This window comes from Calypte anna, chromosome 20, assembly GCF_003957555.1.
Source record: "Calypte anna isolate BGI_N300 chromosome 20, bCalAnn1_v1.p, whole genome shotgun sequence".
NCBI classification, from domain to species: domain Eukaryota; kingdom Metazoa; phylum Chordata; class Aves; order Apodiformes; family Trochilidae; genus Calypte; species Calypte anna.
The window spans coordinates 3,798,185-3,820,431 of NC_044265.1; the positions used below are offsets into that span (position 1 = coordinate 3,798,185).

General features: G+C 49.4%; 1 protein-coding gene across 2 annotated transcripts; it reads right to left on the minus strand.

Moving 5' to 3' along the window:
* Nucleotides 1-839: 839 nt before the first annotated feature.
* Nucleotides 840-19,679, minus strand: ADA (adenosine deaminase). 2 transcript variants are annotated; one of them, XM_030463241.1, is made up of 11 exons: nt 19,608-19,679; nt 13,102-13,163; nt 9,883-10,005; nt 9,589-9,732; nt 8,654-8,769; nt 6,699-6,823; nt 5,409-5,480; nt 5,060-5,161; nt 4,329-4,396; nt 3,780-3,909; nt 840-2,568 (listed from the first exon to the last, which is right to left on the minus strand). In XM_030463241.1, the coding sequence occupies exons 1-11, from the start codon at nt 19,641-19,643 to the stop codon at nt 2,467-2,469; spliced, it is 1,080 nt and encodes a 359-aa protein (XP_030319101.1). In that variant the 5' UTR covers nt 19,644-19,679; the 3' UTR covers nt 840-2,466. The 2 variants fall into 2 exon arrangements, with proteins under 2 accessions (XP_030319101.1, XP_030319102.1); XM_030463242.1 differs by lacking the exons at nt 13,102-13,163; nt 19,608-19,679 and adding an exon at nt 12,408-12,482.
* Nucleotides 19,680-22,247: the final 2,568 nt, after the last annotated feature.

Sequence of the window (22,247 nt, forward strand, 5' to 3'; positions counted from 1 at the left end):
TGGCTCATGCAAAGCCAGCAAGCTGAAAGGGCACAGAGGGGCTGTGCACGACACAAGACCTCTCATAGTCCAACACAGGCTGATCTTAGGCCTCCTTGGCCAGAAAATATCTGTTCCAGGATTATTTTTAGGCAGACTTTTAGGGACCTGCTGGCCTGTTACCCTCAGAAGTTGGGCCAGAGGCATCAGGTTCCCCCTGCAAGTGAAGGAGCCAGGTCAGCTGCCCCCAGTGACTGAGCTGAAAGCCCAAGGGCGCTGGCAGAATCCAGTCACATCCCAACCTGGAAAGCTGCAGAGCACATGGATGCTCTGAGCCCTTCATTCCAGTAAAACACAGGGGCATGCTGGTCCTCCCAAAACTCTAAACAAGTACCAGAAAGTCTTTCATCAAACGCTGCCCTGCCCAAGCTGCCTGTGCTCTCACCATCAACCAACTGAGCAAAATTCAGGAGACAGAAGAAAAAAAAAATATTGTAAAGCATTTTTGATACATGCTTGAAAAAGTGAGAGAACACAGTGACGCTGCTGCTGCCCTCAGCAGGGAAATGGTGTCCCTTTGATTACTGAAGGGAAAAGGACAAATGAGGTTGGAACAACCTGCATCCATAAATCCAGGGGTGGAGCAGGGGTACCTTTCCTCTGGCTTGCCCTGCATTCATTTTCTAAATGCTCCAACCTGTCAAGAAGGAGAAAGCAGGAATCTGCTGCCAAAGCCCCTGTCACACCTACAAATTAACCTTGTGCTGTAGCAGGGCTGCAATGGCTGACATTGTGGACCATGGTTCCTGACAGTCTCTCTTGAACAGAAAGGCAAGAAGATTTCTCTTTTAATAGAAATTTGTTATTTTATTAAACATGATTAACAATCAACTGTCCAGAATCCAAACAAGCAACTCTTCTTCAGAAACAGTTTTTCAGAAAAATTACCCCAGAAAAGCCTGGTTCTTACTGCAATCATGTTCTGAAGGGTGATGCTTTATAAAAGTAAGAAATTCACTCATATCAATCTATGTAGCTATATATATATAGTTGTGGATATGCACCATGAACGTCAGAGATGAGGTTTTTTTACTCAAAAGACAAAAATGGAAGCCCAGAAAGAATGGGAACATTCCCAGCTGGCTGAGACCAGAGCAGCCTCACACTACCCATGGTAGTGGTGACCACGGCCCCTTACCAAAGGCAACTTTTTGGTACAGTATCTTTGGAGTAAACATCTTGGCAGATACCTGGGATGTTAAAGCACACCACACACACACCTAAGAAAAAAATGGTCTCCTCTCTGGGTGCACAGTGCTTTTGCATAGTAAAGAGTAAATAAAATTATTATAATGCACCAAATTCACCTAGGAATTTTGGTGAATGTTTCTGTATAAATTCTGCACCAAACAGAGGACTGGACTTCTAGCCAGTGTTGTGGTTGAGTGAGAGAAGAAATTCAGATGGGACCAGAGTCAGGAGGTGACCCTGAGCCCTAGCTTATCAACTGACTTATTCAGTTTTTATAGTGCCTAAAGATTACATCAAGCCAGGAAGAGGGCAGAGGGGGTAAAACAGGCAATCGCTCCTGTATTTTTCCAAGTCCTAAACAAAGATGAAGAGCAAACTGCAGTTCACAGGAATTCTCCAGGATGAGTACAAAACTGGGAAAAGTCCCAGAAGGCAAAGTTTGGCCCCAAAATGGTAAAAATATGTTCCAGCTCCCTATGGCTGTGCAAGCATGGGCACAGCCAGCTATGAGCCCAGCTGGGCCTGAGCCCAAGCCCAAGGTATGTGCTGCTGTGACAGTGACTGATACATGTGAGTTCCTTATCCAAGAAAGGATGCTCAAAAGTGTTGGCATTTGTTTTTTTCTTTTTCTAATGCCCTTCAGACCTGTGTGTGGGCACAAGCATCAGCTTCTAGTTGGTTCTTGATCCAGTCTTGTTAATATAAGATCAATACTGGGTAAATAAGCTGTGGTGAAACCCTCCTCCTCACCTGGATGGGAATGAAGCCTCTTTCTGCCGTGCCTGCTTACTTCTCCTCAGCACTAACCCACATTTTTCCTACAGAGGTGACAATAAACCCAGGCCACACAGGTAAAGGTGGCTATTTCAGCACTGCAGAAAAGGGCTGGGCAGATCAGTGGGGCTGATAAAGCAAGGCAAGAGGAGAAAAGAAAAATCAAGGAAGGTTCTTCTGTTCTCAATTTGGAGCACAGAAAGATGGGCCAGGAAGCAGCTTCAGTCTGCTTGCACAAAAACAAGATAGGAAGCTGGATATCCATTTGGGAGACAGGCTGGGGGGGTGACAGGTAGGTGCATGTGGTAGCCTGATTCTGCTTAGCACTGTAAGGGTTAACATGGGGGTGCCTGTAATAGAGACCCACTCTGGGCACCTTCTCCTTGTGCTCCCACCAGCACAGGGAAGGGTCAAGCATGCATGAAGAAGGGTCACTGCTCCATGCTGGCTCCCAGGGATGGGTCACGATGCGTTGGGGACCATCCCATAGGCTTGGTACAGGGTGTTGAGCAGCTCCTGCTTTTCCTTCTCTGGTAAGAAGCTGGACTGAGCTGCATTGATGTTCTAGGGAGGCAGAGGGGGAACAGAGGGAGACATTTAAGACTCATAAGACATGAACACATGGTTGTGCACATCCAAACATCTGGCTCTAAGCAGCAGCAGGGAGGGAAAATGTGAAGTTTCCATTGGTTTCCAAAATATTCATTTCCATGGCCTCAAATTACAGGGCAACTGCTCTCACCCACCACTAGCAACAGTCCCAAGAGGAAAAAAGTAGGTGCAGAGCAAAGGTCTTTAAATACCTGGGAGTTTTTAGTTTATCTAGACCTGTCCCTGCACTCTCAGCTCCTCTTTGGGCCAGAACTCTCCTGACACAGCAGTGATGACATTCCTGTGTGCTGCTGGGACACAGCCTGGCTCTGCAATGCACCCTGTGCAGGCACCTTGTAATTGCACAGCAACAACCTGGCTCCTGCAAGAGCAGGAGAGGAGAGCTGGCAGTAGAATAGCCATGGATCCAGGATTCCAGAGCTGTCCTTGTTCCTCTTTCCAGACCCAAAGAGTGATGGCTGGAGGAGAAAGGGACTCCTATTCCTCCAGCCAGAGCAGGACTGAGGCTCTCTTGTAAAGAGCATCCTGCACTTCCCAACCCAAGCAAGAATCTTGGAAGATGTGTAGGTGAAAGCTCTGAGCATGCCTCTCAATGCAAACCTAGAAAGCTGCCCCTGGGAAGCAGCTCAGTCAAACTCACAGCAGTTACCCTGTCTTTCTGCCTTGGGCAAGTCCTTAGAAAATCAAGGCTGTAATCAAGACACAAAATGACTCTGTGTGTGCCAAACCCAAGGCCAGCAGCCACTGAGTTTCCAGCTCAGCTGCTGCATACTCACATTACACATGCAAAAACTGCAAGTGCTTTTCTAGCTGTTGAATCTTGCTTACTTCTGGACCTGCAACTCCAAATCCAGAAAAAAAAAACAAACCAACAGGCACTTTCCTCCTTTATTGCTAAGCCCTGCTCTGAGAATGTCAGTGGGCAATTTCCACCCTGACCTGTCTCCTGCAGAGCCCAGAGCAGCCAGCCCAAGTGATGCCAGCCCAAGTGATGCCAGCCCTGCAGAGCCCACCCTACACAACTCTGTGCTTGGATCCTCCTGCTCCCTGCAGCACTCCCAGATCCTGAGGCCAATGCAGGAGTTTCTGAAAACTCTTCAAAGACAACAGAGCAGGTGCTCTGGGCTGCACCAGGATAGAGCATCCAGCTGAGGCCAACTTACCACTCTCTTGAATTCCTCCTCAGTGAAGCCCATGTAGTCCTTCACTATGCTGTAATCCTTGTCAATGTTGGAGTTAAAGATAAGGGGGTCATCTGTGTTTAAAGAAAAGTTTGCTTGATCCTTCCTGAACCTGAAAGAACATGGGGTTGAGCTGGAGGGCCAACTGGATACAGCACCAGTCATACACTTTTAGAGGTAAAATGCAGAAAAAGCAAAGACCTCACAGCTGTCCCCACCATTTACATTGCTGGGCACTGGCCTGCTTCTCCCGTGCAGCAAGGAGCTGGGCATCTCTTACCTACAGGTTCAGCAGTCTCAGCTCTTACCCACAAACCAGGGCTGACAGAATGCAGCATCTCAACCCCCAGCTCTGAGCAGGGGCAGGAGGGACAAGACAGGCTCCCTGAGTGACCCCCTCTTTGCTAACGGGAGAGGATGCACCACATTTTCCTAAGTGCCTACATGTGTGTTAACTTTGTAAAGCAATAAAGCAGCTATACCCACCCAAACCCTGGTTATTTAAGATTGTAAATAATGAAGAAATCTTACTGTACTGCTGGGTGTTTCGTGAAGTCTGGCAGACATGCTCCAGTGAGATAACTGGACCAGGGGCAGACCTGTTTGGGGGAGTTAAACACAGAAAGCAGAATTAGCCTCACAGACACAACCCCAGCTGTGTAGCTTTGTCCCTCAGTGCTGCTCCAAGGGAGCAGATCCTGTCCCAGGACACAGATGCAAAGAGCCCACAGCAGCAGGAGCCAGTGGGATGTCTGCCATGCCTGGTCAGCCACCAGCCACATGTCAACCAAACTTTAAGTATATAAAAGCATTCAGTATATACCTATATGTTCCATAAATTAGTAGGATACATCCATTCTGGGAAAAAGCCAAGGAAACCTTCCCGTGCACATGAACTGCCAGGCACTACCACCCTCTCCAACCAGGCAGGCTCAGTACAGCAGCCCAAGTGGTAGGAGGAGGAGCCTTGAGACTCGAGGTGTATTAATCACTGAATGAACCCTCCAAAATCTATCCTCAGCCAGACCAGGATCCATTTCTCTCTGCCACACACCTCTGGCAAGTGTCTGTGTCTACCAGTGCTCTCAGCAAACAGCCAGGTCTCACCACCATTTTGGGCATCTGGGTCACCCTACAAGTGGGTCAGCACTTGGGTGCTAGGTTGTGCCTCTCACCCAGGTGCCTGGTTGCAGCACAGCTGAAGCAAGGGCTGAGTTTTCATTCAGAGAGCAGCAGCCTGGCTGTCACGCACACACCCTTACCTCAAAATGCATCTTTGTTCTCAACAACTCCTTGTAGAGCTCAGGGTCCTCCAGCACGTGGTAACCATGGCCAATGCGCTCAGCCTTCAGGAGATAGACTGCCTAGAGAGCAGGGGAGAACCATGTACAGCCCCTGAGCACCAGCTCAGCTCCTGTCTGCCCAGAGATCCCAGACCCACCACTGAGCCAGACACAGCCATTGGGGCCAGGTCTCTGGCTCCCTGACACCTCCTCTGTGTGAATACAGAGAGCACTTGGGCTGCTCTCCCTGGTGCAGAGGATGCAGGGGCACTGCCCATCCCTGCCCCAGGGTGCCCTGGTCCCTCCCCAAGCCAGGAACTCCTTGTACCTCCTTGATCATGGCAGCTGGACCAGCCTCTCCAGCATGGACGGTGCGATGAATCCCACATCTTTCAGCTTCCTGCAAAGCAAGGGAGGACACACTCCTGTCCTGTCACCTGCAGCAAGGGCAGCAAAACCCCGGGCTGGCACCACTCTGGGGGCACAGCAAGGGCTCTGTGCACAGAGCACCCAAATCACCAGCCCTGTGTCCTGAGAGCTGCATGCTCTCTGATGAGGCTGCAAGAGAAGAGTTGGGTAACACCAGACACAGAGTGACTCAGAGCTTGGTCACCTTCCGCTGGAGCCCAGCCAGACTCCTCAGGGTCTTTCAACACCCTCTGGTCTCCTCCCCAGACAGCAGCAAGCTTGAAGCTCTCCTTCCTCCACCCACCTTCCCTTCAGCATCAACCTTGCAGCAGTTCCTGGCTTTGACACTTCTGTCCTTTTGGCTGGCTGCAGCCAACTTTGCTGCAGAGTCCCCCAGCCTGGGTGAGTCCCTGGCACAGAGATGAGGTGCATCCTTCTGACTGGGCAGCCTGGTCCTGGGTGCTGCCAGCACACCAGGGCAGGATGAGCCACATTTGCCTGATGGTTAACAAACCCCGTGCCCACCTCTCAGATTCCAACGCCCCAGCACCATGGCGCAGATGATCTTGTGTTGGCACTCACTGATGGACACACGGACCCTGAGAAAGCCCCCTGTCAATTCAGACCTGAGGGCTGCTTGCAAAGCACCATCCCCCTTGGCAGTGTTGATGCACAACCTCCTCCTCTCCCCTTAGCCCAGAGGAGCCCCCACCCCATCCTCACACCAGCCCTGAGGTGCTGAGCTGTCCCTCCTGTGACCCATAGAAAGGAGTTCCCCTGCAAGGCTGGGATCAGGCTCCTGAAGCCACTCCAGCCTCAGCATTTGCTGTGGATAAAAGCACTTCAGACATGCTGCTTCTCATTTGATTCCTGCCAGACTGCAAAGTTCAGTCTCTTCCATGGTGGTGTCACCAAGCCCCAGGAGCAGAGCCCAGCCTGGGTGCTGCTGGGGGACATGTGCTATGGGGTATTCAGTGCTATGGGGTAGCATGCTGAGATCCACATCTAAGGCCATGTTTAAGCAATGATGCCTGCCATTCATCTTTTGGGAAATATAAACAAATACTTTTGCTATTTAACAGAATGTTTTTCATAGCTTCAATGAATTTTTAAGCTATCCCAGCTGTCCACAGTCTGAACATACTGTGTGTACCCTCACACACATGCCCTCAATATATGTTTTTCTCATTATTTCTTCTATTAAACCAACCTCATACGCTGCCTTATGCTTAGAGGAATTATTCACTTTCAGGGTCTCATCCCCAGCCAGGTCAATGCCCACCACAGAGTTGTTTTGATATTTCTTGCAGAGCTCCACAACTTCTGGAGACCAGCCTGGAAGAGACAGTACCAGGGGTCAGGAGAAAGCAGTGGTCAGAGTCACACCTTCAGCATTTTTCTAAACAAAGCCTGGTCACAGAATGTGGTGTATTGCTAGAGCAATTCCATCTTTCCCCAAAAAAATTTGGCCCTCAAAACCAAAGCTAATGAATTCCTAGAGAGGTCTGCCCTCTTCAGGCAAAGAAAACCTGCCAACTGATTAGTCCAATAAATGGGAAATAATCAAATGCATTTACCAGCTATAAAGATGCTCTCATCATGAATTTCTACTCATTTTCACAGAGGGGGGAAGAAAAATTAAACCAGAAGAAACCTCCAACCCCTGTGGTGAGCCTGCAGTGCAGCCCAGGTGCTGTAATGTACTGTGTGGGAGAAATCCCCCAACTCCCTCCTGAGATGTTATCCTGACCCAGGCTGGGCAAAGAGGGAAAAGGGAAGAACCATCTGATTGGATTTGCAGTGTCACCCAGGAGTTTGGGCTGGGAGGGATCTCTGGGGAGCCCCTGTCCTGCTGCAGAGGATCCTTGGCTCCCCCTCAGAGAAGATGATGGATGCTGCTCCTGGTGGGAAGCAGCTGCTCAGCCTCCAGAAAGGCTGACATTTAGCACTCACAAAGTTTTATCTTTTTGGCACCAGTGAGAAAGAGAGTAACAAGTGGCCAACAACTACTTCAGAGCTCACAATGATCAGGATAAAGGATAAACTCTGAGAAAGGACATGCATCTACCAGCTCATAGAGCACTTACCCTTAGCAAAAATGCCAAGAAACAGATAAACAGCAGTGATAATAATTATCAGGCACCTGTTGTGTACTAACAACCCCAAAATCATACAAGCACATAGGAAAACTTGTGTGATTTCATCTCTTTTTCCCACCAGTTTCCAACTCACTGGGTTAGAGCCATTATTTTATTAACACGTGTAATATAAGCTAGTTTTGGCTGACACCTCTGCCTTACTCTCAACAGTTCATAAATGATGGGGTGCCTTCTTGCTGTGCAGCATATCCCAAATGCAGTACTAAAGATTCTCACATGGAGCACATCCCTTGGGGCTGATTGTGCAGGAAGGAAAAAACCCACTCTCAAATCTCACAGTTTCCAAGAACATAATTTTTCACATTTTTAATAACAACCATGTACTCCTCAGCAATAATCCTTCCACTGTCTACTCTACTGAGTTTTCTTAAAACTGTTATGAGGTATGAAAATATTAACTACAAAGTCTTGACCTAGAACAACTGCTGTTAAACAGCAGTTTAACTGCTGCTGACTACATCTTTCCCTAGGGGAAGATGTTCACACAACTCAGCAGCCCAATGAAATACTGGAAATTGGGTTCTCTCCCCATTCTGGGTCACAGCACCTGTTACTAATGGAGTCCACAGATGCTGGTTTTATAAAGAACATTTTATATGTGTGACTCAAGTATATTTTACTTGTTTTTTCAGCTTACACCAGCAGAGAGTGCAGCCTGTGGATTCTCTGAAGGAGCTGCTGGTACTAGCAGAAATCACACCTTCCGCAGAAAGGACAGAGCAGCCCCTTTTTGTCTCTCTATCAAGACTTTTGAGATACTGATCATACTCTCAGATGATGAGAGTATTATCATTGCTGCTGCATCCAGCAAACCCTTTTCCCCACAGTGAAGGGAGCAGAGGAAAAAAACCTGCTCCTTCTCAGCACTCTGGTCCCTCATCCGACCCAGGGACACACAAGAGGAGCTTTCCCCACATTTCTGCAGGGACCTGAACCCAGGGGACGTCACCCCCCGCCACGCATCAGGGAAGGGGAGCAGAGCAGCAGGGCTGCTGCAATACATTACTTGGCATATGGCGCATGCAGCATAGAATAGACCTGGCTTTGATGTGGAAATCCCTTTCTCCATCCTGTAGTCCCTGATTTACGAGGCTAACGACTTCATCTGGAGTGAGGTCTCCCCTGCAGGAAAGATAAAGCTGTCAGCAAGAGGTGAGACACCCACCCAGGGAGGCAGGCAGGAGCTGCAGGTCCAGCCCAGCATCCCCGTGGGACACCCACACAAAACCCAGGCTGCTCAGGGTCCCACTCGCCTTGACATCCAGAGGAGCCCAACGAGACCACCCAGAGCTGAAGAACATCTTTTACACCCGTGCCATGCCCAGGTCTACCAGGTGTCAAGCACAAAAACATGCAAAGATGACAGCAAGATTTACAGAAGCCTCAGGGGGCTGGATCACAACCCCACCTGAGCAGAGGATCCCCAGAGCATCTCATGAGGGCACACAACTGCCTGGAGCAGGGACAATCAGGGGGCTCCATGCCAATCACAACACATTTTGCAAGGGGCCACAGCACCCAGCACTGATCAGAGGCACAGGTCACAGTGGGGATGGCAGTAAAAGAGGGATCAGATTGCCAGCCCCCTCCTACACTGCCCACTGCCTCTGCCAGCTCATATTCCCAGTTTTCAGGCAGGCAATCCACAGCTGAACGCTGCTTTCCCTCGCACAGAAAACACCTCTAGCCAGAAGTTTCAGCACAGCTGCTCTGCACATGCAGGACTCGGTGCCCAGAGCCAGGGATATTAAACCACAGGCAGCACACAGGGATAATGCAAGAGGAAAAACACTGCTGATGGGAAGAGAGGTGGGAGAGTGATGGTGATTGTTGCACCAGGGGAGAGGTTTGGTTACATCAGACTCTATGGCTGGCGTGGGCCATGTCTCCTCAATGCCCAACCAGCCACCCACCAGCACCCAGCACAGCTGCAGCACTCACTCAGTTTGGCCCCAGGGGATGGGATCCACGTGGGAGTTGGCCAGGAGGTGAGGGCTGTACCGGACCTCCACGTAGGCGATGCCTTCCTTTGCTTTTGTCTCCACAAGCTCGTAGGCAATCCTCCTCACTGCCTCCCGGTCACCCCTGCAGGGATGGCAGTGGGACCCTTCACTGGGACTTGTCACCCTTGGGACACACTGAGGATGGGTGAGGTGACCTCCAAAGCTGAGCAACATGAGCCAGGGGGCCCTCCCGAGGGTTATGGGGAGAAAAAGAGAAAAGTGAGATACTCACGCAATGGCAGGCATGTAGTAATTAAACTTCTCTAGAAATTTGCTGAGTGTCAGTGGTGTTTTGTAGCTGACATACTTCAGGAGTTCATCAGCAGTGTCGGCAGGGAGAGCGATCCCTCTTTTCCTGGAAATGAAGCCATGTGTTACCGAAGGGGAAGGCTATCGTGTTTTTTATCTGCCCATTTCCTACAGCAATCACATCCCAAGCTGGCAGCATTAACCTCCGTTTCTTCACCAAAAAGATATGGCACATGTTGTCCTTCCAAAATCTCCTTACACACGCAGCCCTGAGTCTCACTGGGGGAGAAGGCAATCCAAAAAACAAGCAAAGCACAAGCAAATCTAAATACAAGCCCAGACTGAACCAGCAGGAACAGAGCCAGAGCACATTTTAAGCTTAAGAAGGACTTCATCAAAAGGGGGTCTGGATTAATTCTTGGCACCTCCCAGTCCTAGTGGCAGAATTGACAAAATGCTTTGGAAAAGTTGATTTTCACTTATGCAGGCTCAAAGGCTGTAAAAATCATGCAGATGCTACCAGGGCCAGGATCACCCTCCTGGGTTTCATTCCTGCAGCTCCTGCAAGTGAGCTGATTCCCAAGCCCAACAAATCGGTGGCATCTTCTCTGATGGGGACACCTACCAGGAAAGAGCAAATGGCAGTCCAAACAACCACTCTCACCACAGGGATGGAGATGATAAAGCTCATCTAAACTCTTCCAAGAGGGAAAAGGCCATTTGTTCCTGGAGCTTCTGGAATCCCAGGTGGGTGGAGGTGTTCCCAGAGAGGTGGCAGCTGGGCCTGTGAGCTGAGGATGCTGCACACTTCCCAACCACCCTCACCCCATGGGCTGTCACTCTGCCCATGAATGCCAACCTAAATTAGAAATAGTAACTAGACATTTCTTTTTAGTCCTCTTCCCTGACACAAGGAATCCCAGCCGACTGCTAATGGATCTCTCTGCTAATGGAAACAAAACAAAAAAAAAAGCTTTAGCATTCCAATGCCAGCAGCCATTCTGATGAGCAATATGCAGGGAAGCAACCCAAATGACCCCTCTCCTGAGCCCAGTAAACACCAAGTAAACATTGCTCATCCCCTGCTTGGGCAGGAAGCAAACCCACCCCACACTCAGCCTTCACATGCAACCTTGCAGAGATTAAGTTGCTGGCAGTCTCCAGGGGATGGTCACCCCTGCCAAGGCATCAGTTTTCCACCACTCCTTGCCCTTTCCATGGCACTGACACACCAGTCTCTGCTCCAGGAACCAACCCATGTCTTCCTGCACCTGCCCATGGAAACTTTCCTACAGCTAAGACATTTTTCTGACCTCTTTCATGTGCTTCCAGGATTGTCTCTGTGCAGCCACAGCAACAGTCCCTTGGGATGATCCGTGGTGCAGAGACACTGCAGTCAGGTCTCTGGCTGAGGAGGGCTGGTCAATCTTGCCAGCATGATTTTGGGAGCTGTTGCTGCCCCATCCAACCTGCCTGGTAACTGGGGGCCTCCTGCACAAAGGGGAAAGTTCTTGTGCCCACCAGCACCTCAGTGCCCAGAGCCACCTCCAGCCACAGGCAGCACCACGGGTTCTAGCATGGAGAGGGCACCTCTGCTGGGGACACCCAGTGCCAGGAACAGCTCTAAACCCTTTGGCTGGCCAGGGGCAATGCAAAGCTTGACCCAAACCTGGCAGAATCAGAGCCAAAATTTCTGAAACAAGTTCAGCCACTGCCCAAGGGGCTTGTGCATCCCAGCAGCTCTGGGCTATTTGTACATAGCCAGCCACCACCTGGCAAATTTATTTCTAGCTCTTTACCTTTAAAAATAGACCACAAGCAGCTTTCTGTGTCCAGGGTGAGGTTATTAAGGCAGTCCCCTGCAGACTCCTACACTGCCCTGTTCTTTCACATCTATGTGAAAACTATCCCAGTTTTAGAGCTCATGACCAGCACAGCCTTGTTCCACCCCAGTCAAGTGCAGTCAGGACTGAGGGCTGGCATCCCCAGGACTGCCAGAGCTGTTTAAAAATAAGAAGAAACTGACACTCAGGCAACAAAGGTTTCTGTTCTAAGCTAGAGAGAGGGATGGGATCCTCAGATGGTTGGTGCCTCCTGGGCTTCAGGGCTCCTACAACCTTCCTGAGGGATGAGACTGCCATTTGTCCCTTGCAGGGACCCAGCCCAGCCCTGGGGAGTCAGCACCCACTCTTCTGTCCATCGGGATTTGTCATCAGCACAGGGGCAGAGCCAGCAGGAATCTGACTCCACTTCTGACATGGACACCCTGCAGTGAATGAGATGGACACCTCCTTCTTTACTCTGACTGCACTGCAAAATGGGTGACTGCTCCCTGCAGAAAAAGCTGCTCTAGGGTATATCCACCTACGATCACAGTGGCTTGGAGTCCACTGGGCTCACAGGATGCCAGAACCACTTGCTATCCTCCTCAGAACTGATTTCCTTCCCAGATTACCAGATCTGTGCCTAGAAGCTCTTTTCCAGAATCCGAGGGTACTGTCCCATTACCTTTTTGAACAGTGAGGACATTTTGCTTACAGGCAGGTCCTCACTCCCAACAGGCAGTCAACCATCACCTGGGGCTCCTTACACAAGCTACACCGAGATGAGAAGCTGCACATGGGCTCTGTCAAGGAAACAACCTCTCCATGTGCCTGCCAAGTGCTTTCCCAGGTCCCTCACATGACTGCCAGCACCAGGCAGACAGCCCGGGTGGGAGCAGCCCCCACGCTGGGTTTTGGGTTCCCACCCCCAGGCACCACCCGTGGGCAAACACTCCTAGCCCACTGGCATTTCACTCACGTTTGCAATTAGGAATGTGGCAAAAAGGAACAAGAATACACTGACTCTGCCATTTCCCAGGCAGGCTTCAAAGGCAGACAGACAGCTCTGTTTCTGAGACATCATCTGGGCTTTTCTCAGTGTGGCTCCTCTTGGCTTCCCTGGCTCAGGGGACATATGACCATCAGTGCCACCACTGCCTTTTGGGATCTGCTCAGTATCCTCACCCCCCGCAGCCACAGCACCCACCTGTGCAGAGGTGAGACCAGCACCAGTGGGCTTGCTGCCTGCAGAGCAGGGAGAGCTGCCCCAGGCTCCCAGCACAAACCGGTGTCAGGAACTGGGCACACAGGAGGCACGGGAGTAGAGACTGACACTTCTGGACTGTAGCTCATGGAGCTTTCTTCATCCTAAGACTCACCTGCCAAAGTGCAAGATTGTTTCTGGCCTGATGGCTCCATCCAGGTGAAGGTGAAGTTCGACCTGCAATAAAATAGAGAAATTGGTGAGGTACTCTTGGAGTTCCAGGAAGTTTTCAGAGATAAGCAGCTGGTGGTAGGTCAGGTATAAATGCAGCCAGTACAGGGATAAAGCCATAGTAAGAAAGCAAAGAAACATTTTTAAAACACCATCATTATAAAGTTTATTTTTCAATCTCTAAGCACTGTATAAATATTTTCTTATTCCTGCTGCAGCTCGCAGATCATTTAATGATCTTCAGATATTTATTCTGTTTCCAGTAATCCTCAGGAACTGGATATTTATTCTGCTTCCAGTAACCTTCAGGAACTGCCTTTTCCTTGTGTAGCTTCCATTGTTTGGAGTCTGGGAAGAGTGAAAAAAACAAACCTCAAACACCTTCTCTTTCCAGCTTGCTCCTTCTTGAATTCGCAGACACTCAAGTATCCATTTGCTAAGAGTCATTACACAAAAACTTTGCCTTCACTTCCAAGAATTGGCTCTTGATATATTGTTATTTGCATGGCAAATTACTTGTATCAGAGCATACAGACATTCTAACCCTACACATAGAGTCAAGTCTCATGGTACAAGGTGCTCTAACAAGTAAGTACAAGAGTTGCCTGGCAGAGCTAACAAGCTGGTTTCAAAAACAAAACACATTTTGGCTCTTTAAAAATGAGACAGTAGCTCAGATCTCCTCACCCTTTCCCAATTATTGCTGAAACAATGGATTCTGGATAAAGAGCCCCAGAAAAGCAAACCCAAGTTTTTTTTCACTAGGCAGCTGGGGCTTTTGGAGGACCATGGCAAATGTAACTTAGAAGTTGAACTGGAAAGGAAAATATTAGCTGTAAAATGTTTCAGCTAGGTATTTGTATTTCCAGAACTGTTTTCTTTTAAGCAATGGAATAGCCTTCAAAATACATATTTCATTTTATTGTTTTTTCAAATGAAAGTGTAGAGCAGCAACTTAAGACACTAAATTTTTGGTTAAAATATTGTGCAAATTTTCCTGATTGCTGCAGGATGCCACAGGTAGGAGTAGGAGTCAGAAGAGGACTGGATATCTGCCTGGATAAATGAACCACCCAGGGTTACTACTTAAAACCCCCACACCCTCTCGTGTCAGGGTATGCATCACACAACAACCATGAGGAGCTGGAAGGAAAAGGAGTGAGTGGTCCCTACAAGCAGTTTGTTATTGCCCGACATCAAGATCCTTTCACCTTCCTCTGAAGGACCCACAAGAAGCTGCTGTGAGCTCAATGCTGGTGACCTGGGTCTGATGTGGAGCTGGCAATGCCCACCATGGGACAAGCACTGATGCCCCCCAGCTCACTCCCATTCCCATCCCCATCTCCTCCTGCAGCCCTAGGTGCCAGCCAGGCACCCACAGCTGGCACCCACAGCCAGGGTTTTTCATGGAGTGCTCCTGCTGCAAAAGAGCAGCACTGCTGGGGTGGGACAGTGCTCACACCCAGGCCACAGGATGGCCATGAAGCTTCCTCTGAACCATGCTCTGTGGGATGTGGAGTGCAGATGCCAGGCTCAGGGCAGCTGGTGCTCCTGCACCATTGTGATCACCTGGCTCTGGGGTCATGAATATTCCTCACTAACATCCCTGCTAGCAGGATGTAAAAAGATACCCCTGCCACTCCTACCCTTACAGCATGATCTCAGTCTACAAGGATAAAGATTTGAAAAGGGCAAAATCTGATCTGCTCCCCCACCTCAAGTTACACAATCCTGCTCATGAGGACTAAATGTCCCAAGAAGCAGCAGAAATAAACAGACTATAGACATGGTCTGCATCGCCAGATGTGGACGCCTGGCATGTTTTCCACTCTTGAGCTCCAATTCCTATTTCAAAATCTTGCAAGCTCCATTCCTTGAAGTTGTCAACAGCCCTTGTGACCTTCTGATGGAGTTACAGGCTTGAAGCTTGCTCATGTTGAATATAAAACCAAACAAACAGAACCCACTGGGGTCTTCTCACTCCAAACATTTCTCCAGCATTTCCTGCAAGAACATTCAGATGTGACACCTCCATCAATGTGAAAGCAAATTCATCCATACAAGCCACCTCCTCTTCCTGCTGCAGGTAAGATGCTTGTAAAACAGCAAGGTTCCTCTCCAACACCTCCAGCAGGCTGCTGCTCCTCCACTGCCCTGCACTTCTTTGGGTCTGGAGAGACCTAAACTAAATGCTAAGAAACTCTTGTGCAATGCTACTCCAGAGTTGTGGGATTCCTCAACATCAGTACTTGAGGGAGTTTTCTGCAGCTGGGAACTAATCTAGGCTGTTTAGATTAGCAAGGGACATACCAGTGAAGAAGTAAAGGTGTGTCTCCACCCAGGGCTGGCCCCAGATAAGGATGCAATCAGCAGTGGCCCAGCTGAGCTGCTCTGCTTGCCCAGGGCCCTGCTCCCAAACCCTGCAGGTCTCCAGGACAAGGGAGGTCGATCCATGGTTATTATACTGCTACTCTCCACCTGCCTGTTTGTTTTGGGCAAACACAGTATAAGCCTTTTCCAGATACAAGTGGGTGAGGTGACCTTGCCTCAAGTCAAAGAAAGTACCCAGATAAAGGTGAAAGGGTTTTCTTTGAACTTTGGCTCCAGGAGATGATGCCTGAGCAAGCAGAAATGAGGTGAATTTAGAAACCAAGAGCAAATGCCTCTACCAGGGCTCTCCTCTTCAGCACACAGGGGTCCACATAGAGTGGTCTCCCACTAATTTCTTTGGGGAGGATGTCTGTGAACACAGATTAGATAAAGATCTTGATACCTGGTCCAGGATCTCACTGGCACCATGGGCTGCACCATCCCGGGAGCCTTCAGCCACACCAAGCCCAGGGGTGCCTGCCTTCCTCACAGCAAACCTGGAAATGCTTGTTCTGACCCAGAATGAGAAAACAGCAGAGGTCTCAAACGCTTTCCTGGGGCAGGAGCTCTGCTGTTTCTCTGGCAGAAGTGAGGATCACCTTTGTGTAGCCAATCTTCTGCACCTCCCTTCTGCACCTCCCCAGCTGAGAGGGAGCTCCCTGCCCACAGCCAGAACATCACAAAACCAGAGTGGGAGTCAAGAAAACCCCCGAGTGTCACTAAAGAGCTGTGGAAAGACAGAGGGATGAGTTCAAAAGATGTAACTGACCTCGAACTGTGCGTCCTCAGCACAGACAACCCCTGGCAAAGGCTGTCAGAGACAAGCAGGCGCTTTCCATTTTTATGCAAAAAAAGGTTTCAGCTTGAGCTCAACATGTGACCCGTTAGTGCAGATATCAGCAAGCTGGCTCAGCTTTAAAAAAAAATGGAGAAGTTTTAAGGGCTCTGGCTTGACTTTTCTCTTCGGAAAATACTGTAATGTTTTCTTTGAAACTTAGTAAGCTTCAAAAATAAATTCAAACACAAAATGAGGCACATGAAACAAGTATGTTCTGTTCAGAGATCAAGTCTGATTATTTTCAACTTAGTGAAATTAGGAGGAAAAGTTAACCAAACATTCAGAGTATTTTCAGCTACAGTCAATGCAACAGAATTTCTCTATTACCCTACAGTTTGCTCAGCAGACCATGGCAGAGCAGTTAACTGCTCCTTTCATCTATTATGTGGCATAAAAAGTACCATCCAAGCTTAGGCAGTTGAGGGACTTTCTGAATTAGGTGGTTTTAGGATATTTGTCTTTTTAATTTATACAATAAACAAAGTCAGCTCTAACATCATGGTAAAAGCAACACCAACCTCACCTTTTGATGACAGAGGTTAATAGATAAACCAGGCAGCTGCTAAAAGTTGCATCATTGTACAATCATTGGCAGTGACTTGGCCCAAGATTATTTATAAGCACATGAAGAGGTGATAATTTAAAATTTACTCTGCTTATCTCAATAACTGAAAAACAGGGTGGTGAGAGCTTTCATTTGTCAATTGTTAGATATTCATGGCAGGGAAACATTAACAGAGATAAGACAACCACTGCCAAATGCATGAACTGTGCTCTCCAAATACCAGCTTTATGAAAGCACCTTGTCAGGAATTAAGTTCTCATCATAAACTCACCACAAGCACTATTAAGAAACACCAGGTGAGATAGGATCAAGAGGGATGTAAAGCAGAACAGGCACAGCATTATGCTCAAAGCTGACAAAACTCAAAAATGCATTTTGGAAATGAATCTGCCTTTAGCTTTATGGTTTGAGCCTTTAAAAGAGAAATATGGGAGATTACAAGAGCCACGTGACATATTGCTCCATGGCAAGAAATATTTGTACTCTCTAGAGAAGTATTTGTATGCCACATGGCTTTGGAGGCTGAGGAGGGAGGATGCTTTTAGTACCAGCTTTTAGTACCATTCCTGCCAGCACCAACCATTCAGCTCCACCAGCCACAGTAAAAGGCACTCTAGACAAGGATCAGCTTGGCACAGATGGGCTGGGGGAGGCTGAAGTTCTGGGGAGCAGGATAGCACACCCACCCAACCCCCAGCTACAGCCAGAGCTCCTCACCAGCACAGGTGCCTGGATTTGTTCACCAGGTGCTCTCCTAACCATCGATGGTCAGTGTCCAAGGAGTGGCAATATTTTCTGCTATTTTATGGCCTACAATAAGCAGGGTTCAAAGTCACCCGCCATCAGTCCCTGGTCACCTGCTGTGAGTCAGCAAGTTCCCGAAAACCACGGATGCCCCACGTTCAGCTGGGGCTCGAAGCCACTCCAGTTACCAGAAACATCTCTAAAACACAAAACCAGACCATTCCCAATGGCAAAGGGTCCAGGGGAATGAATAGGGCTCATTAACTGACTTCAGACCCATTTTTTTTTCCCCAAGCCTGACTTAGCAGGTCCACAGGACTGAAAGGGACTGCCTGACTCAGGAAAACCAGTCTCATAATTGCTGGCAAATCGACAACAGAAGCCTGATCTTAGTGGTCAAACCCTGTATGTTTTTTTCTAGGCCTCTCCCTTCAGCATCCTACTCTCTCATACACTGGGAAAAGTAGAAAGCAGCACACATGTGAAGGAAGAACTTGACTTGCTTATCTCAGCCAAAAGTTTAAAATCTCTGGGGTGAACCAACAGCTTTTGTTCTCAGTGGAGCTGCTGAAACACCATCTCCCCAAACTGAAGAAGCCTTACAATGGCTTTAACCATTAGCAGATGCCAACATTCCCTGGACCTCAGAATCAAGGTTTGCTGATTACTGCATTGGTCACCTTCCCCCAGAAGGAAACCTCATGCAGTGATGGAATCAGCATGAACCATAATGGGGCACACAGGGTATTCCAAGCACAAGAGATTTCCCTGATGTGGGCTCAGACAGATAACAGATATAACTGGTTTGGGAGTAGTATGGAATGCTAAAAGTGACCATAAAAAACCCTTTTGGGTTTCCCAAGGCCACCTTCCTTCCCATGAAAGCCACATGTGGTTCTCCCAAGCCACTCAGGTTCTCCCAAAGTGGGCCCAGCATGAACCTCACATCACTTTTCTTATCACTGCCCACCAAGAGCCCAACCCTGCCTGATGAGCAGCACCAGTACCCGAGGGCAACCAGGAGGGAAAACTGCTCCAGTCTGCAACTCACCCAGACCATAACCCAGGGACAGGCAGCACCTGCCATCAGATACATGGTTACCACTGACCACATATGTTTCATCTTCTTCATTCTCAACTTTTTAATGATTTGATTAATAAACATGTTACTGTACAATCCTACTTGCTATGCATTTATACAGCACATGCTGAGAGTGAAAGACTGGGACAACCTCTGACAGCAGTCATACCAAGACGGTATGTTGGGTGTCTGAGGCACAATCAAACTACATACTTAAGAGAAAGATACAAACAAACGAACAACGAAAATCAACCCCAAAAAGCAAACAAAAAGCCCAAGAGAATTGGTTTGCTTCCCGAGACCAAGGCAATGGCTGGAGTGCTGGACCCTTCAGGACTTGTCCCTTCCCCAGCCATGCCACCAGCACATGTCCCGGAGAAGCTGTGACCCTGGACGGGTGCTGGGATCCGAGATGTCCCCGCGGAGGGGAGACAGGACCAGCACCGCTCTGAAGGGGAGAACGCCGGGATGGGCGGGATGCCCGGGACACCCTCGGCGCGTTCCTAGGGGAAGCACCGGGCCGGGGTACCGGCACCGCTGAGTGAGACCTACGGATAAGCTCTCCCGGCTCAGCCGCCGTGCCCGAGGCATTCCCGGCTCTCACCCGCCGCCTGCGCACCGGAGCACGGCCCGGTTCTGACCCCAGGTCCATGTGCTGCGGCTCGGCTCCCTGCCCCGGAGCACAGCACCTCAGCCCCAGTGCATTCTCCTCTCCCAGCCCCGGTACACGGTGCCTGAGCCCCGGTGCAAGTCCCGGTTGTCACCCGCGGTCCACAGCACCTCAGCCCCAGTGTGCGCCCCGGTACACAGCACCTCCGCCCCAGTACACGGCCCATTCCCATCCCGCCTCACCTTGGGGTTCCCGAAGACTCCCAGCCCCGGCTCCATGCCGCTGCCACCGCTGTCCGGCTCCGCTCCGCTCGGCTCCGCGCCCGCCGCCCCGCCCCGCCGGGCCGGTTCCGCCCGCCCCTTCGGCACCGCCCCGCGACCGGTACCGCAGCGGGCAGGGCCGCGTCCATCCACCCCCGGAGGTCCCGCCCGGTAATGCCCCCCCGCTGGCGTTTCCTTCGGGAGCCGTGAGACCGGGCAGAGCCTCTTCTGCTCCGGTACCATGGAAGGGAAATATCACTCGATAAAAGCAGAGCTTGGTGCAGAGGATTGGAAGGCGATCTCCATCCTGGAGTGCAGTGCTAAACCAGTGCAACAATATATATTTTTTAACCTAAAATGGACTTAATAGCAATCTTCCCGTTTCCAGCTCACAAAGCTGCTGCTCGGTGTCTCACTTGTTTTGTCCGATGGTTTTCTCATGCACCTGCTTTCAGCTCCTCCCAAACTCCCTCTCCCCGCCCCCTCCCCAGTTCCTCCTTTCTTATTTTAGTGACCTGGTCATGTTTTACACTGCTCCTCCACCTCCTGCCTTCCCTCCCATCAGTGATGCACACGGCAGCCCGCATGGCTGAGGGACAGCGGGGCGGAAAGTCCTGCTTCTCCCTGCCCAGTGTGACTTCTGTGGTGCTGGAGCAAGCAGAGCTTCCAGCCACCCCAGTCTTTGAGCACCCACAAAGCTGCACTCGCTTAGCTAAAGGCAAATCTACAAGGTGGAACCACTCCCCCGAGTGAGCTTTCAAGGACATCCTCTGGGTCCTGCTACAGCCCTGAGGGAGAAAAGGTCTGGAGCTGCCTGAAGGGACTTAGGAAGCCAGGGGATGTTTCCAAAATCCCTGCAGAGTCTGGGGTTGTGGCTTTGTTCTGCCCCACTGGGGTTCACCTGCCCCAGATGGCAGGCCTGGTCTGTGAGGAATCTTGGAGGTGCAAATAAAAAAATCACTACATCAGTGCAAAATCCTGTTAGCACCTGACTGCTCTGTAAGCAGAGCAAGAGCCTGGGCCTGTAGGCGTGAATATTACCACAAATGGTTGAAAAATAAAGTTTTATCTTCTCCTTCTCTAGCTGTATTTACACCCGAGGGACAGTGTTTGTGGAAGCTGGAAGCAGGGGATTAGCTACACCTGGGCATTCCTCCAGCCTTTGGCTGTCACAGCCACACTGCCATCTCAGCAAGGTGACATGAAACATCCCACAGGAACAAGCCCTGGAGGTATGGGGGGCTTTAAACTGGTGCTGGGCTCTGCTTAGTGGTTGCAGGACATGCTACAGTCTCAGTGCTCCATAGGGAATGGCACCAGCACCCCTTGCTACTGCTCCCCCACCTTTGCCATAAGACCAGTGATGGAATTTCTCCTCCAAAGCCAAGTAGGCACTGAGAAAACAGCAATTTTTCAGCTGGCAACCCAAGGTCACTTGGATATATGCACTGCAGCTGAGCCTATGGGAAAAGCACAGGGCTTGGCTGGGGAGAGAATATAGACTACTACCTTTTATAGACTACCACCTTTCAGAGATTACCTGGCTGCATCCATAGGTAGATATGACAGCACATTAGCTACAGTTAACAAGCAAAAATATTCTAAATTGTCACTAAATTGTGACTGGCAGGGGAAAGCAACTGTTAGCTGCTGAGCAGGGAGCTTCGAGCTTTCAGGAGCCTGTGGGATGGAGCAGCACTAAACCAAGCTCATGGGAAACCACTGGCAGTAAGTAACAGGTATTTTATCCACTAAGACTTTATATTTTGGGAGCCACCAAAAATTGAGATTTTCCAGGCTTGTAGAGCTTTTCAGGGTCTGAATTTGGGTAAAACTCCCTTGGGTTCACACAGAGGGTATGGGAAGAAATAAAATGTTTGAGAGTGCATATTAGCAACAGGTTGGGAAGCTGCCCCAGGGCAAGGTGAGCTGTGGCTCACACAAACCACCTCACGCCCACATCAAGGGCTTTTTTAGTAGCTACTTGAAAAACATCCATTCTGTCTGGATTATATTTGAGCATCACATATTTGAGGTCTGACTTCTGGTTCAGTGCACCTATAAGCATAAAAGCTCCCAGCGTGAATACATGGTGCTTCCTAATGGTCCTTTGTGGGCACAGCCTTGCTAAATGCATCATCTACTCTGGAAGGACAGAGTTCAGTTAGAAACTTCATTTGAGATTAAAGAAAGTTACAAGTTAAAAAACAGCACATAGGTGATTTTATGCTGAGAGAGAGCTGTTAGCAATGGTCAGAAAGAGGCAAATGGAGCTGAACTGGCCCCATTAACTGGGAATGGTGCACTAAGGGTTTTTTTTTAATGTTCTTTTTTCGTCTGCTTAGCAAATACACACGCACTGCAGACTCAGCTCTTTCCAGGAGTGTCAACACCAGGAGCACATAGCATTCTCATTGCACTCCACTGTGTTGCAGAGCCTTAGAACTAAGGCTTGGGTTGATTTTAATTGACCTGACCCTGATCCACTTTATCCATCTTTACCACTGGCTTAATCAGGTGGCTGCAACAACTGCTGCACTGTTGATACTAAATGTTTTCCTGCAGACAACACCACATCTCCCTGGACCAGAAGACTCCAAAAGAAGAAGAGTCTGTTATTTC

Bases quoted from the DNA above. Each gene is read 5' to 3' on its own strand.
- ADA (XM_030463241.1), bottom strand. From the start codon at position 19,643: ATGGAGCCGGGGCTGGGAGTCTTCGGGAACCCCAAG. The intron at 9,733-9,882 runs GTGAGTATCTCA...CCATCCCTGCAG, and splicing joins TACTACATGCCTGCCATTGC to GGGTGACCGGGAGGCAGTGA. The intron at 5,481-6,698 runs GTTGGTTTAATA...CTTGCTTTGCAG, and splicing joins AGCATAAGGCAGCGTATGAG to GAAGCTGAAAGATGTGGGAT.